The sequence below is a fragment of the Emys orbicularis genome, chromosome 10 (genome assembly GCF_028017835.1).
Source record: "Emys orbicularis isolate rEmyOrb1 chromosome 10, rEmyOrb1.hap1, whole genome shotgun sequence".
NCBI classification, from domain to species: Eukaryota; Metazoa; Chordata; order Testudines; family Emydidae; genus Emys; species Emys orbicularis.
In genome coordinates, this window is record NC_088692.1 from 53,879,654 (window position 1) to 53,896,552 (window position 16,899).

At 40.7% G+C, this 16,899-nt stretch overlaps 1 protein-coding gene across 1 annotated transcript in view; it reads left to right on the forward strand.

Annotated features, from left to right (window-relative positions):
- The window catches only part of SCAPER (S-phase cyclin A associated protein in the ER), a 310,638-nt gene that overhangs the window by 240,821 nt on the left and 52,918 nt on the right, over nt 1-16,899 (forward strand). Inside the window, exon 23 of the mRNA XM_065411761.1 lies at nt 1,938-2,093. Coding sequence (XP_065267833.1) covers nt 1,938-2,093 — 156 coding nt within the window. The remainder of the gene's footprint in view (nt 1-1,937; nt 2,094-16,899) is intronic.

The following is a 16,899-nucleotide window of genomic DNA, read 5'->3' on the forward strand; positions in this document are numbered from 1 at the left end:
TGTTGTATTCTCCCCATATATGAATGAGAGGGTGGGAGGTCTGCTTATTGATATTTTGTACTGCACTGACATCTGAAACGGACAGGGCCAAGCACAGGCATACCCCAGAGCTAAGAAGATACATGAGAATCAGAATAGGCTCTTCACCTGGGGCACTTTAAGGGATCTGATTCTAACAGGGGAATGAAAGGCATGGTGACAGAGTAATAGTGCAATTAGGAAAAAGGAGAGGGGTGGGTGTTTTAAATTAGCCACAAACAGATAAATTACTATTATTAATGAGAATCTTTCACCTCCTCGCCACTTTATCATGTTTCTTTTTGGAGATATTTAAACTAAGATGTTTGACTAAAAAAAAAGTTTCAGTGAAAATATTTGCAACTCTATGGGAAAAGTTAATGTGCACTGCATAAGCAGCACCAACTAACTGCCACACAGTTTGTGTACCACAAGAGCAGCTATGCTGGGCAGAGATACTGGAACTACTCTACCATGGGAAAAATTTCTAACTAAAAGGAAACGGGGAGGGAAAGCAAAGCTTTGTAACTCTACTCAGCTGTACGCTTAGTTCCTGGGGAGAGAGTGCTTCATGTCTCTCATGTTGCCCCCAAAGCCAATTAAGGAATGGCACAGATAGACTGGGAAGAGTTTCCTCCATTTCTTCTCTGTCAGAAATATGATAGCTTACAGCACATTGCATCAAGGTTGGGCAATAAACTAAAGGGGAGATGGAGGGATCCTTGGAGTGCCAATAAGAATGTAGAGATTTCCCTGGAGAAAAAGGAAGAATAACATGACCAGAAAATGTGTACCTTCGATAATAATTTATCATTATTAGCTTCAGTTCATCCCCTTCCCCTCCTGCTGCTCAGAGATAGACAGCACTCAGCATTTTACACATCTAGCTCCCTAGCTGTCTCTTGGTATTTGCCTGCCAATATTGGAGAGCATGTTTATGACCTGTATTGCAGATGAATTGCTTAGATCAGAAATCTAGAAGACATCTAATACTTACAACTTTTCACAAATTTACCTGAACAGTCAATCTGAGTGTAACTAATAATCTTCAGTCTTTTTTTAATAAGATTTTAAATGGTCTTTTAATACTGCAATGAGATCCCTACTTTGTACACAATGTATTTTTATTCATAATTACTCATATTGTTTCCAATAGCTGTCTGTTTTGTAAACTTTGGCAAAAAGTCTGGTTTCTAGCCCTGCAATTCTTAGGGAGGGGGTTTAAACGTGGGGTGATATATCTGGGGAGGTGATCTGGGGAGCAGCACTTTTAATGGAGTTGAAGGAGGTAAGATGGCAGCAGCTTCAGCCAGAAATGATGAGGTAGGAGATGATCAGGGCCTGGACCAGAGTTTTAGCTACCACAATAAAAAAGTCATCTAACAGTAGAAAGCTGTTCTAATTGTTATTTGTTAGTCCGTTAATTGTTGCCAATAAAAAAAAGAATATGCAGTAGTCATTGCTGGTTTATGTTGTAATAAGATTGCATCTGGATAACATCATCTCATTCTTGTGTTATTGTGTTCTGGGAAGTTTTTCTCTTCATGTTAAAAAAAAAATCATACTACTGCAAAAATATAGAGATTATTATAAATCATTTAACTATGGCAAAATTCCACTGTCCTTCTAAGAGTATGGTAAAATAAACACATTCATTCATCTTACTTGTGAAAATATAATAGAAATTACCCTAAGATAGACAGATCTCTTAACAGAAACTTCTATAGCTATAGAGGGCCAAATCTAAGATTATTGCAACTTGAGCTACTTTATTTAACCTTTTATGTTTGTATAGTTGTGAATTCAAAACCTGCTTTTTATACAAGTTGACATTGATAATGATAATACTAAAAAAAATAATTCATTGAAACTGGCAGGGTGCCATATCTTAATACAATGTTTTTTCCCTCCACTTATAGTTATGTGGTGAATATAGGATTGATAGACAAGTTATGCTGCTGTTTCCTCTCCGTCCAAGGTCCTGTTGACGACAATTCAAAAATAGCTACTTTTCTGCAAAATGCTACAGCAGTGTTACATGGAATGTGTCAGCTCTGTTTTGCTGTCAGTGGAAAGTAAGTGCTCTTGCTATTATCATATCTGATTTGCTCTTTCACCTTTTTTTTAAGCATCTGAAAAGCAGCAACCTTTGTAGCCACAAGTATATCCTCCTCATGTGGAACTGAACATTCTAGGTGAAGTTCTAGAATAGAACTGCTTTTAGTTTAACCAGGGTTGGTATAGATGCTGGTATCAAAAGTTCACTGTGTCCACATTTTGGCTGTACAACTATATTCAGTTACCTGCAACCATCCCAGTAGTAAGTAATTTATCAGAATTACAAACTTTATCTCCTTTACTCATCATCATAGAAAATGTTTTATCACTAGTAATTTTAAGTAATCAGTCCTGAGGATTTCAATATATGTTTTATTAGCAGCTAAACTCAACTGTTAAGTAATTTATTTCTTGTATGGTCTAATTCAGTCTTTGTACTTTAAAATTCCACTTGCAAGAAGGGAGTGATTTTTTTTTATAGGAATTCATTCAGTGGAATTCATCCTGCAGGACCGAAGGGATTTTAAAGGTTCAGGATTGTACATGGCATCCTTCTGCAGAAACATTTGAATAATGAATTTTACTTGTAAAATAAATACATTGGCCACATAATAAATAAGCTAGATTTTAGGTTACACTTAAATCTTTATAAGGGGAGTGATGAAAGGAGCAAATGCTTGTTTTCCTTTATCATTGTAGAATATTTTTAAAACATTCTTGTTAACTAATGTCATGCAATTATTTTGTTAATAACACGGGGAAAAGTTAACCATTGAATGCAAACGTAGATAAGGAAGAAGAGGAAAAGAAAACAACATTGTCAGTAAAACACAAAATATGGAACAAAGCTCTAGGTGGCTGTAATTTCTGATAAGTAGGAGTCCCATGACCAAGAAAAAGTACTGAAACTACAAATATGAGTCCACAAAGACCATCCAGACTTAATGAAATTTGTCTTCTAGTCTCTTCCTGTGGGCTGCCAAGTTGTCATTTTGCACTTTCAACACAATATTGCCAAAAGTCAAATAGATACTAAAGAATCACCCTTCTCTTAGCAGAAAAATTATTCTAGCCACAAGAATAAGTGACATACTATTTGGAATTTCTAAAGCAGGCATATCCTTCCCAAAAAGAATTAGAAAATACTGTATCTCGGTTATTGTGCAAATACCTCTTTCAAGAAAATATGTACCTTGTAGCAGGTCCAGAACATCAAGGCAGGTAAGCTCTGCTTCCACAAACCCCAACATTTATGTGATTTTTGTATGACGACAATGCTGTTGATTATCTCAGAATGAACAGAGTATTTTCAATTGGCTATAGCTCACTTGAGCATACAAGGGAACGCAATTATGGGGTTTTAGTTTTTTAACCACTGTCCTTGAGAGATCTCTTTGATCAAATGTTACATAGAGGCCTGTTGGAATGGTAGTTTAAATATAATATGTTTTTTTCTTCACCCAGTCCACTCTCATTAAAGAAATTAATCAAGGGTGTGATTCTGCCATGTTGGGTAATACCTAACTTCTCAAGTAGCCTCATTGATTTCAGTAGGCTTCAAAGTAAGATCTGCTCAACACAGATAAGAGAATAGAAATAAGCCCCATATTTGTTGAGCTCTTAAACTTGGTATAGTACAATAACACCAATATACAATGCATGACCTACTGCCACAGAAGCAACCTCTGAGTAATTCACAAACACTGCTTAGATTCAGGGTAAGTGGTGACAGGACTTCAACAGCATAACCTACAAAATACTGCTGTAAATACTGAAGTACCATCTTGATAAACATGAATGAGCATGAACAAGAAGCACACTCCAGATCAGCACACATCAAAGTAGGATAACCTGTCTAAATTAATTTCAGATTATTATTAGAAAAATGAATAAATACTACCAGTCCTATGACACTGGAGTGTTGAGAGGTTTTGACAATAGAGATATTACTGTAAAAATATCTTATAATTGGTGCAAGAGTGACATAAAAGAACTGTAACATTAAAGACAGAAGCTTCCATATAAAGACCACAATAATTATTTCCCCCCCAGTGCATATAGTTAATTCCCACTACTGCTAATGGAAATTGTGTGTTTACCAAGGGAAGAATATATTTCTTTATTAAACACAGTAGGTCAAAAGACAAGACACGAATAGCTGAAGTAGTAGAAAAACCAGTGTGCCTTACACGCTGAAGAAATAAAGAGCAGTTCATCTAGGAAAACATATGACCCCTTAATGCAGCCAAGTTCAAGGGTATCTGTTATGATCTGCTGTGAAACTGTCGGTTGCACAAGTTTAATCTTCCCTGGAACTATTTTAACTTGCTAATAAGATTGCAAATATTTGGGGAAGAGCAGCCTATGTGGCTTCTACCCACAACAGGGACAGTTCAATAGGTTGATAGGCATGGTCTGTTGAAGTAAAAACTAGACTGAGCAAGGGACTCCGTCTTTCTAATCTCAAGCTCTGGCACTGACTTCCTCTGCAGTCTTCCTGAAGTCAGTTAACCTTTCTGCCTTGGTCTCTCCATCTGTACCATGAGGGTACTAAAACCTACTTTCCTACTTATCTACCTCACAAGAACATTTTGAAAAACCCAGACATTTTACCAGAATGCATGCAAACCCTGCAATGACTGAGGGCTTATTTGAACAATTGTTTCTTGAAACACCTTCTTAAATGTGATAGACAATGTAGAGGTCGCAGCCAAGCATGTGAGTTCCAGTTCTACATCAGGAGCTTGGTGGCAACCCAATGATTCTCCTTCTGTCTTTTAAATAAAAATAAATCATGTCCCTCAGTGTCCGACACTAGTGCCGGTGGGACACCTAGACCTGATCAGTTGTGGGCAAGTTGTCACAACAGTGATAATAAATAGAGAAAAATCTTAAATAATTTAAGAATCTGAACAGGCGATGTTAACTGAAATGTGTGATTCATATACAGTAGAAGTTCAACTTTGGGACATAAGAACAAAGATTACAGATTGTATTCCCATGGTAGACATTGTACAGTTAGATACAATTAAGGACATTCTCACTAATTTAGTAACATAAATTTGAGTAGTCTTAATTTTATCACCATAAAAGTTTAGTTATTGAAATGAAGGACTCCATTCTCAATGTATGCTATAAACATCCATTATAATGAAAGAGGGATTCTTTTTTCATTTATTGGCAGGGTTTTAAAAATGATTTAACTTTGAAATTGATCTTACCTTTCAAATGTTAATATTTTGATACTGGCTAATAAATGTTTGATTGATATTTTTTAATTTAAGTTTTGCAGTGGATGAGATATCATAGTTTCCAAAACATCCTGTGATATGTATAAAAGATCAGCTGTTGAAAACATTAATAATCATCTCAAATGTGAGTCTTTTTTCTGATAATTAGGTACTATGGCTTGATCTCTTACACCAGCTGTTCTCAACCAGGGGTCCGAAGCCCCTTGGGGATCTGTGAGTAGGTTTCAGGGGCTCTGACAGCATTAGACTCACTGAGAGCCAGGGCAGAAAGCTAAAGCCCCACTGTCCAGAGCCCTGCCAACCGGGCCTCAAGCTGAAGCCTGAGTAGCTTAGCTTCACAAGGCCCCCTGTGGCGTGGGGTCCTGGGCAGTTGCCCTGCTTGCTATCCCCTAATGCCAGGCTGGCTTTTACATGCAGAAAAACAGTTGTTGTGGCACATGTGGGCCGTGGAGCTTTTGTAGCATGTTAGGGGGGCCGCAGAAAGAAAAAGGTTGAGGACCCCTGTCTTACACCAAAGAAATCAATGGGAATGGGTTGGGAACTTCCTACCTGAGAGACCGCAGCTGTTCTCATGTCATACTACAGGTACATCTACTCTACACTGCATGTTTTTTCGATCGTGTGTAGAGTACATACACAAGTAGCCCCTGAAGCAAGGGTATAAATAGCAGTGTAAACAATGAGGCATGGCTTGGGCAAATATAATGCAGATATGCCTGAAGGGTGTGGATATGTACCCGAGTACATACCCTACACAGCTCTCTATTCACCCAAGCCATGCCTCCCTGTCTACACTGCTGTTTTTAGCTATGTAGTGTCCCATTGCTTCCCTGCAGTGGGAGCCTTTCCCTGCTGCAGGAAGAGACTCTGGCAGGGGTCAATTGTGTACTTCAGGACCATGGAGCTTTGATCCTGTATCAGATCATGGGTCACTTGACCTGACACTGTATACAAATGCAAAAAATGCTTAACCTTTATATGAGATCTTTGTATTTAAAATGTCTCACATTCAAGTAGCAATGCCAAATAGAATATAAAATAATCATATGAACAAGGGTTATTGAAATCACATGCTAATTTTGAGCCATAACTTAGTGTGTGGACTAAAACCAGCATAATAATATACAGTATTTGTAATGAGATCAGGCATGGAAAGGTTCAAGTTAATATGAATTTTTTTCCAGAAAGTTTTGACTATATCCAAGCAGGTTTTTATCGTGGCCCTTATTATGCAACCTTATATAGCTATAACTATAGCATTCATAGTAGTAAACATTATTACAAATTCAGGGTTTTAAACTATTTTATTATATTTTTAATATATGGTACAGAATACATAATACACATAATACTTGAATATTTATTTATTTAATATATATTATCAATATTGGAGTCATTTTAGATTGGTTAGCTGTCATCAGTCCACTAATCAAGTAGCAGAATGGTACGTCAGGAAGGTTTGCAGTGGTCCACAGAGTGCCAGCAAAGTCTCTTCCAGTTGCGGTACCATTTAAATTACTTAAATTACCAAGGAAGCTCCAGATTCAATTATGTATATTGTGTACCAGTGTCTGAGGCCAGGCGGGGTCTCTGAATGTAAATATGGGCTGTCTGTTATGAGCTGCCTTTTGGACAGATGTTTTTTTCATACTCCTATTCATAGGCACTAACTTTTCCCAGAGCTGGTGGGTGCTCATCTCCAGCCATGCCCCGACTCCACCCCTGCCCTGCCCCCACTCCAATCCTTCCCCAAAGTCCCCGCCCCAATTCTGCCCCCTCCCTGCCTCTATTGGACTCCTTCCCCAAATCCCTGCCCTGGCCCAGCCTCTTCCTGGAGCGCGCTGCGTACCCCATCCTTCCCCCTCCCTCCCAGCGCTTGCCACCGCGAGCACTGAGAGGAGAAGCAGGGACATGGCGTGCTCAGGGGAGGAGGTGGAGCGGAGGTGAGCTGGGGCGGGGGAGCGGGGAGCTTCCGGTGGGTGCCCATCCCAGATTTTAAAGCAATAGTTTCTTTTTTCCCCTGCTGTATTGAACAGTCCTACATAAAATACAGCAGTTTTGTTTTCTTGGTAAATCAGACATTGTGCATTGACGCTATGTGATCTTAAGATCAGTTTTTAAGATCTTATTCTTGGAAGTTGAAAAGCAACTATTGATCGATCCTTTCAATAGTTAATGGCTATAGTAATTATAATTATAAAATACAAGATTTAATATATACTGGATGAAATTTTAAACCTAGGTGCCTAACTTTAGGCACCTAAATCCATATTTAGGTGTGTAAATAAAAGTGCTAAGCACCTGAAGCTCCCTTTGTCTTCAGTGGGGTTTGGTAATGCTCAGCACTTTTGAAAAATAGGCTATTTATATTTGGTGTCGAAAGATTTAGGAGCCTACCTCAAGGCATTTGAGACTGAAAATTTTGGCTATTGTAATTATTATCTAGTAGTTAACCTTGCTTTCCTCATTGCTCCAGCTACCCTTAAGCAAAGTTGAAAGCCAAGTTAGTTTTAAAAACCTGAAACAAAAGCAATTATAAATATTCTTCTTTTTATCGAGTAACAGCTTTATTTTTATATAAATCTTTTCTTGGGGAACCAAGCAATGTGTGCCCCTCTTGGAGGGTTTAACAATGTTCACTGATAGTGGCCCTGCTTCCCAATACTTATTGTAATTGTAGGAGTAAAGGTGTATTTTTAGGCCTTGAATCCTGCACTGCACAGGCGTGACATGTTGTGCATGTAAATACAAGACAGAAAATGATGAAAAGGGCAGGGAGCACAGGGAAACCTGATCCTCCATTAATAACAACATTGCTGTACTGCCTCAACTTATTCCTTCCTAGTAGCAGGAGTGAGGCCCAAGAAGGAAAACATGGAGCCAAGTTCTTCATCAACACGCCAAGAATCACGCTTATGTCTATTTCTCTTCAGATGTGCCCATTCTTCACATTTTCCCTACCCCTTTTTTTAATCTGAGTACGTGTGAGTAAGATTGAGTACACAAGAAGTTTAGCTGTAGCTCTGTGCAGAAGACTATGGCTAACGCTTAAGCTCACTTGTCACCATCAGTAGCCTCTGCTTACATTCATACTGAAATGTAACAATTCACCATACCATGCCATTCACTGCATAAGGACTTGCAAGATCAAGGCCTGTGTTAAAAATAAATGAAAAATCAGCTAGCCAAAGACATAATTTTCTATGAACCCTGAATGAAGAACTGTATAACTGATACAAAGGGGAGGAAGGAAATTCTTCAGCTGAAGTACATCATAAGGACTAGTTGTATCCAAATCTTGTTCTCATTAAGGACTGTAAAATAAACTAACAATAACACAGACCCAATGATAAAACTTGGTTCTCCATAAGGAGAATATTGCAAATAAACTCCTCTCAAATCATCAAGCTTCTTGGAGCATCAGTTTACAGATTATATTTGCCATTGCTTGATGCGAGAACTATTTACAAGCTCCCTTGCTAATGTAATGTGAAAACAGAGTGTGACATCAATACAGAAGCTATGTTGTTGCTACTGAATGTTATCTCAAAACAGAACTGGACAGCGTGTAAATCCTTGTCAGTGGCTAATGAATCTAGACTATGAATTACAAGCTATAACAGTGGTATACAGAAATATACAGGGTTTTGTCCCGGAAAATAGCAAATGTCAGATCACAGAAATACAAGGGAAGTAGGCTGGTTTTTCTGTTTTATTACAGTAATTAAGATAATGCCTATTTTGGCTGCTGAATGGCAAATTGGATGAAAGCAGCTTGCTAGAGTACTGATTGTCCTACTCTCCATTGCCAAGACAGAGCAGATTCAGCAAGTACTGTAAACTACATGCAAGTAACTAACACTTACTTAGAAGTGAAGAAACTAAAAGGGTTTATGACTGTACATACCATACAATGAAGTGAGGCCTATATTAATTATAGCAGGTATGAAAGCTTTATGTGCTTTTTTTTTTTTTCACCTCCTAATTTTTACAGTGTTGTTGAGCTGTAAATCCTAACATGAAAAGACAGGTTATGTCCTCACAGACTTTTTTGAAAGTTATTTCTTCATTTGACTACTGTTATTAACCGTGTGTGTGTATGCAAACATTAAAATGTATCTCTCACAAAGACTCATGACTGCTTTTTAGATCAGTTCATATTTTTAAATATAAACAATTTTCTCTCATAAATAAAACCTTGCAGAAATTGTTCTTTTATACTGTTTGTGCTACAGAGCAACAATATTAATAGTATTGTTATATAAATGGTATATTCTCTAATAATAATTCCTATAATCATGCTGTAGCTAAATTTCTCAGTATTGACAAATAATTTGTTTCAAGCGATACGTTAACCTGTAAATGAGCTATCATGAGATTAGTATAAGCAGTATGCTGTATGAACATAATTAATATTTTTACATTAGTACTTATTATTTTTATAAGCTTCTCTCCCAGTAACCCAAATTCTGTGGCCATTCATGGATCCCCTTATGGCAGAGCTTGAACTCTAATGCGTACCAGATTTTCATAACAGTAGTACAGACTCCCTGGCTTTTCTTAAATTAAAAAAAAAAACACCCACCATCTTAGGAGCTGTTGCTGCAGTTCAAATACTCACCTGTTTTTTCATGCTAACGATAGCTAAGAGATTTGCCCTTAATGATTATATTCTGATAACCACACTTCCAGACCCATATAAGGAGTGAACCTCCTTTAAACAGGGTATTCAAAGAGAATGGTACAAGGCCAAAACCAGAGAGAGAAAACAAGCAAAATAAAAGTACCTTTTTCCACAAGTATGGGACTACTGTACTTGTAGAAAAAGGGGCTCTTCAGTGTGATGTTGAAAATCTAAATCTGGCACTTTGTATGGGAACTGACACATAGTTACTTGCATTTTCATTTCGGAACTTCGGCAACAGTTTTATTCAGAACTTTAATTTTAACTAGTTGTGTAGGGTGTACAATGTTAAATTGTCAAAATTTGATATTGATGACTGATACCATTGGTGCGAAAAGATGCTAATGACTTGCACAAATAACCCTTCCTCAAAGAGACTGTGCTTGTTTGCAGAACCCTTATTTTCTGGTGTTTCGTTGTTGTATTTACTGACTTCAAACCTAAAATACCTATGGCAAAATTGTAAATTTTGCCCATGTGCTTTTTAAAACTTTAATCTGTTGGTTGACAGTTACCACTGAGTTTGCCGTTAGACTTCTCAACATTTGAAACAGAATCAAAAGATTTTTGAAAACCTCTTATATGTAAGAGATTCACTGTTTTACTAGGTTGAACAAAATCACTCAAAGCAACATATACAAAAGTTCATATTTTATTTTCCCTCATCGCATATACATTTTTTTCACTTTAAAGCCCACAACTGGTATGAATAAGGTCTTTTACTTTTTTATTGTAAACATTTAGGCTTAAAGTGATTATAACTGACAGTTAAAACCAACAGGAGCCAGTGGCCTGTTCATGTACAAATTATCTGTAATACAGGCAAAATCAAAAGTAAACATTTCCAAGAGTTCCACATTAGTTTTTTACAAGCTAAACACAGCAGACAGAGGGTGTTTTTTTTTCACAGTTATGTCCTGTGGTGTAGTTGCAAAATGTGCAGTCTTCTTTATGAAAAAATAATGCTTGTGTTTTTGAACCACTTCTACATCTGATTTCTTTTAACATATATTTCTGATTGATTCACTGTTCCATAGTAGTACAAAATTGCAAAAGAATTGTATCCAGCTAAATAAGCTTTATCATATGGATTTGTTTAGCACTATTAATGGGTTGGGAGATTAGAATAAGTTAACATTAACCTCAGGTAAAATTGATCAATCTTTTCATTACAAATAGTTGCAAAAATTGCTCTGAGGTATTCAATATTAGGTTATATTTTGGGTGATGAATAGTTTTCAGCTGATTATTCTTCCATTTTATATCACTGAAAACCCTAAGATTTATCACTAAAATTAAGAAATGCTAATTGATGAAAGCAGGTATGCTATACTTTGATATGAAGGGAAAGAGAAGTATTTTAGTGACTTGAGTGTTATGAGTAACTATAGAGTCTATTGCAGAATAACTAATTGGGCAACAAAAATAAAATTTTAAAGGCAAGGAGTTTCTAGGGAGCTCACTGACCGAGAAAGCAAAGTTTAAAAAATCTTCATCTAGACCGTCTGTGTTAAATCATGACTTTCCACATGAAAGTCAGGAAAGGCCACAAGCTCCCCCTCCATTGTGTGAGCAGAAGGCATGGCCATCTCAATCCAGGAGTGTCCTAAAAGCTGTTAGAATTAGCATTCCCTCCAATTGGTTCCTCGTCTGCACCTGGGATGGCCTCTTCCCCCACAAGGGGATGGAAGTTGTGAAGCAAAAATCTGCATAAGATAATAATGCTGCAGATTTGAAATAGGATGATGCTACAGAGAGTAGCTCTCTCCTGACTTCATTCAGCCACACTCACTCAAAAAACACGCAAAGAGCCCCAAAGTGAAGAGTTCATGAAGAAAGATTCCACAATCCAGGGAAGGAGGCGATGTCATATTGGCTGATCGAAGTACTGCCCTCCCCCAAACAAAGTTTGAGCCCTAATAGTAGGTTTTCGACTCCTTTTATCCTCTGCATGAGAAGAAATGGAGGGGATGTTCAACCTGGCAATTAGACTGAAATGTTTGTTTCATTTTTTTTTTATAGCAGATAACAAATCAGCATTTTCAGCCCCCCCCCCCCCTTTTTTTTTTTTTTTTTTTTTTTTTTGCCTTACTTCAACTTGCCGGTTAGTAAGGCTTTCAATATGATACATTACATTTTGAAAGAATTCAACAGTAGTAGCTTTTTGAAACTCTGTTGCAGTTTGGTTTATGGCATGATTTCTTTAGTGGATTCTTAGGACTCCCAGTTGGTTATTAAAGGCAGTCGGTGTTAAACAAACACAGGCCCCGTTTTTGAACCTGTACAATAAACTCAGACACATTAGTCTGTAGTCAAGTCTCTGCAAGTGGCTGACCTCTAACTCTTATGGCTCTAATGGAAGTAGCTGAGTGCCGATTGACAATAGCGAACAGGAGTTTGTGTAACACCACAGATGGTACCTGTACGTAAATAGACACAGTTTGCTTCTTTTTGTTTTTAACTGCATTTCATCTGAAGAGCTAGTTGTTTCCTTTCAAAGATTTTATGAGGTGATTGTGCAGCCTTGTGTGTACTTTGCACAAGATAGGTCAGCTATCTATGAGAAGGACTAGGGCACTAATATCCAGGTGGTAAAGGAAAAATATTTTGTAATTTAGGCCTATTTTCAATAACATCAGTCATGGGACGGGCTGCAAGTAGAAGAGTATTAAAATAAGCTTTGTCCTCTTACAGCAATTTCAGAGAAAATTATTCTTGACACACATGATCTGATCAACTAAGCATCAGTGGTTCTTCTGAACAATCATCATGCAAATTTAAATACCTAAAAGATCATTTATCAAGTTGTACCTGCAGCCCAAATCCTGCCTCCAGTTGCCAGAACAAGTAATTCAGCTGGACATTAGGGAATTCCAATTGGGAGAGAACTACTTGGAGGCCAGAGAGCAGGAGTAGAGCCGATTTGAAGCCACTACTCCAACTTAAGGGCTGGAATAATGTTGATGGTCCTAGCATCTCCCTTTGCTTCCCCCTTCTCTTTACCCCCAAGGAACAGAGAATCTTACAAGCAGTGTATCCGCAGGCTGTGCCCCTGCCCAGCACCTACAGCATGATTTCTCTCAGCCACCCGAAGAGCCCACACAGACGTTGTATTTCTGCAGTGTAGAAGATTCACCCCTCTGTTCTAGGTCCTAACATTTCTGTAGGAGAACACTTCAACCTCCCTGGCCACACAATAGCAGATGTAAAGGTAGCCATCTTACAGCAAAAAAACTTCAGGACCAGACTCCAAAGAGAAACTGCTGAGCTCCAGTTCATTTGCAAATTTGACACCATCAGATTAGGATTAAACAAAGACTGTGAATGGCTATCCAACTACAGAAGCAGTTTCTCCTCCCTTGGTGTTCACACCTCAACTGCTAGCAGAGCACCTCACCCTCCCTGATTGAACTAACCTCGTTATCTCCATACTGATTTATACCTGCCTCTGGAAATTTCCATTACTTGCGTCTGATGAAGTGGGCATTCACCCACGAAAGCTTATGCTGCAATATTTCTGTTAGTCTTAAAGGTGCCACAGGACCCTCTGTTGCTTTCCACTAGAGAAGTACACTAATTCTTCTATGATGGGATCCTTTATGACTCTGGAGGAGAGGGGGAGATTAAGACATGAGAAACTGGGCATTTATTCAAAAATAGCTTGCAAGTCACATTGTGCAATGATATACTGCACACAGACCTATTCTTTTGAATACACTCCCAGAATTCCGAAATTATCACTGCTACAAAACAGTTGTGAACTAGAAAATAACTGTTGATATTGGCAGAAATTTCCCATGCAAGGTCAGCAACTACATTATTCTCCATCTTAGTATTTGATCCAATAGAAAATAAGCTTTAGGAATGCTTTAGCTGTACAGCTGCAGGCACGAATTTCAGTTCCAAGTGGAAGTACAGTAGCCCTCTCTAACAGCTGCTGAATGCTGCATTAAGAATTTTACATTTAGCCCCTTTCACAACAGTAGAAGCTTAGACTTCTTGCTGTATAGCCATCAGACTTAAGGGACTTACATTGGAAGGCTTACTGAATATGCTGGATGAGTCCCCTGATATGCTAATGTGGGAGCAGGTTCTTCTTCTTTGAGTAGTATCCCTATAGGTGCTCCACTTCAGGTGCACATGTATCTCTTGAGCCAGTGATCAGAGATTTCTAGCTAGCAGTGTCTGTTCAGCCCTCATGTACGCTGTATGCCTCCTCGTGGTGGACACCGAGGTTAGATAGGGATTCCCAGGCAAACCACTCTCCGTTCCTTCTCTACCACCTTGGCCCAAGATGGAACACTAGTATGTTCACCTAGAGCAGGGGTGGGCAAACTTTTCGGCCCAAGGGCCACATCTGGGTATGGAAATTGTATGGCGGGCCATGAATGCTCACAAAATTGGGGCTTGGGGTGCAGGTTCTGGCTGGGAGTGCGGGCTCTGTGGTGGGTCCAGAAATGAGGAGTTCAGTGTGCAGGAGGGGGCTCCAGGCTGGGGCAGGGGGTTGGGGTGGGGGGGAGGGCTCCGGCTGGGGGTGTGGGCTCTGGGGTGGGGCTGCGATGAGGGTTTGGGGTGCAGGAGGGGGCTCTGGGCTGGGACCAAGGGGTTTGGAGGGCAGGAGGGGGATCAGGGCTGGGGCAAGGGGTTGGGGCATGGGAGGGGGTCAGGGGTGCAGGCTCCAGGCTTTCCTCAAGCAGCTCCCAGAAGCAGCGGCATGTCCCCCCTCCTGCTCCTACGCAGTGATGTGGCCAGGCAACTCTACACACCGCCCCATCCACAGGTGCCGTCCCTGCAGCTCCCATTGGCCGTGGTTCCCGGCCGTGGTTCCCGGCAGGGGCAGCCCTTGGGGTGGGGGCAGCGTGTGGAGATCCGCGTAGGAGCCGAAGGGGGGACATGCCGCTTCTTCCAGGAGCCGCTCGGAGCCACGGTATGCGCGAAGCGGGGCAAGCCCCCAACCTTACTCCCTGACTGGAGTGCCAGAGCAGGACTAGCCCCGGATCCTCAAGGACCAGATTAAAATGACGGAAGGGCCGGATGTGGCCCCCGGGCCATAGTTTGTCCACCCTTGACCTAGAGCATACTTGGACTTTTGGTTTATCCCCTTTTTCTATCAAAGTTAGTTAGGTTAGGGTTGTTGTTAGTGTTAGGCCTGGTCCACACTACCCCCCCCACTTCGGACTAAGGTACGCAAATTCAGCTATGTTAATAACGTAGCTGAATTCGAAGTACCTTAGTCCGAACTTACCGCGGGTCCAGACGCTGCAGGCAGGCTCCCCCGTCGATGCCGCGTACTCCTCTCGCTGAGCTGGAGTACCGGCGTCGACGGCAAGCACTTCCGGGATCGATCCGGGATCGACTTATCGCGTCTAGACAAGACGCGATAAATCGATCCCAGAACACCGATTGCCTGCCGTCGGACCCAGAGGTAAGTGTAGACGTACCCTTGGAATAGTTGTTAGTTTAGATGGGAGGACTGATTTCCCTCTCTTTTGCCTTGGGAGACTTATCCTCTCCTGGCGGACTATGCCTGGCTTGCCAGGCTTCAAACATTGCCTCTCTTGCCCGGAGGCTATAGCAGTGAGCCACAGATACTCCAAGTGTGTCCATTGCCTGGGGGAGAGGGTCCCCCATCTCCCAGAGTGCACCTTTTGTTTAACCCTTAAGTCCAGGGCTAAGAAGAACAGGGAAATAAAGCTCAAACTGTTGGCTGTGGAACCTGCAAACACCCTCTGAGCCAGGTCAGGAGATGACCCCCCAACACACATCTGTCCCTGACAGATCTAGCACCCCATTAATCTCAGGGCATGCTTCTCCTAAGAAAGGAAAGCCTTTGGAGCACTCTGGGAAGACTACCGAAAAGAGGAGCACAGACTATATCTAAGGAGCCACCTCCAAAAAAGACCAGGTCCCCGTCAAGGTCCTCGGTCTCTGATAGGGATGTAAAAAGTTAACCGGTAAGCATTAGTCTTGCCGGTTAACCTGCCTTAACTGTTAACCGCGGGTCAGCTGGCCCCAGGAGCCCTGCGCCATCCCCGGCATGAGGTACCCCAACTGTGCTGGTGGATCGGCCCCAGCCGCACCAGCTGGCGGGATCAGCCCCAGCCACTTAATTGGGTAACCATTTAAATGACATATTTTAATTGTTTAAACAGTTAACTTTTTAAACGGTATTTACATCCCTAGTCTCCCAGGGTACTGTTGAGGCCACAGACTCTTCCTCCAGTACCGGCAGGCCCAGAAAGACCCAGAGCTCCAAGGAAAGGAAGCACAACTCCAGTAGGATGCCCATGCCCTCCGCTAGTAAGGAGAGTAAGCACGAGGTACCATCTTGCTCAGCCCTGTCATCATCACTGAAGTATCTCGTTTAGCCATTGGTACCATTGTGCGCCTGAACCCAACAATCGGTACCGATGCAAGCAGCTCAGCCGGGGATGCCTGTATAAGTGGTACCCTTGGTACAGAGAAATCATCGGCACTTGACAAAGCCTGTGGTATGCTCATCGTTACTGGTACCATTGGTTACAGTCATGGCAACCTCATCTACAGTGTGTGTACCGGGGTTCTTTCTGGTACTGTTTGCATGTGTCTACAGAGCAATGTTTAAAATTATTTTAAAATGTTTATAAATGTAAGTTCAAAAGGTACTAACTTGAGGCATAGATAGGGAAAATGTGAAGGGGGGCAGGAGGTGTGGAGAAGTGGGTAGTGGACAGGGAGGGACATGGATTGGCAGGAAACGGACTGGTTGTCATGGAACCGTGCTGTTTGGTCTTGAATGAGTTCTCTTGTGGAGGAGTGAAGAGGAGATGTATGGGACTGGGAGAGGAGGTACGCTGGCCAGGCCATGCAAGAGGGAATAAAGGAGAGATTCAGGGGACTAGAAAGCAT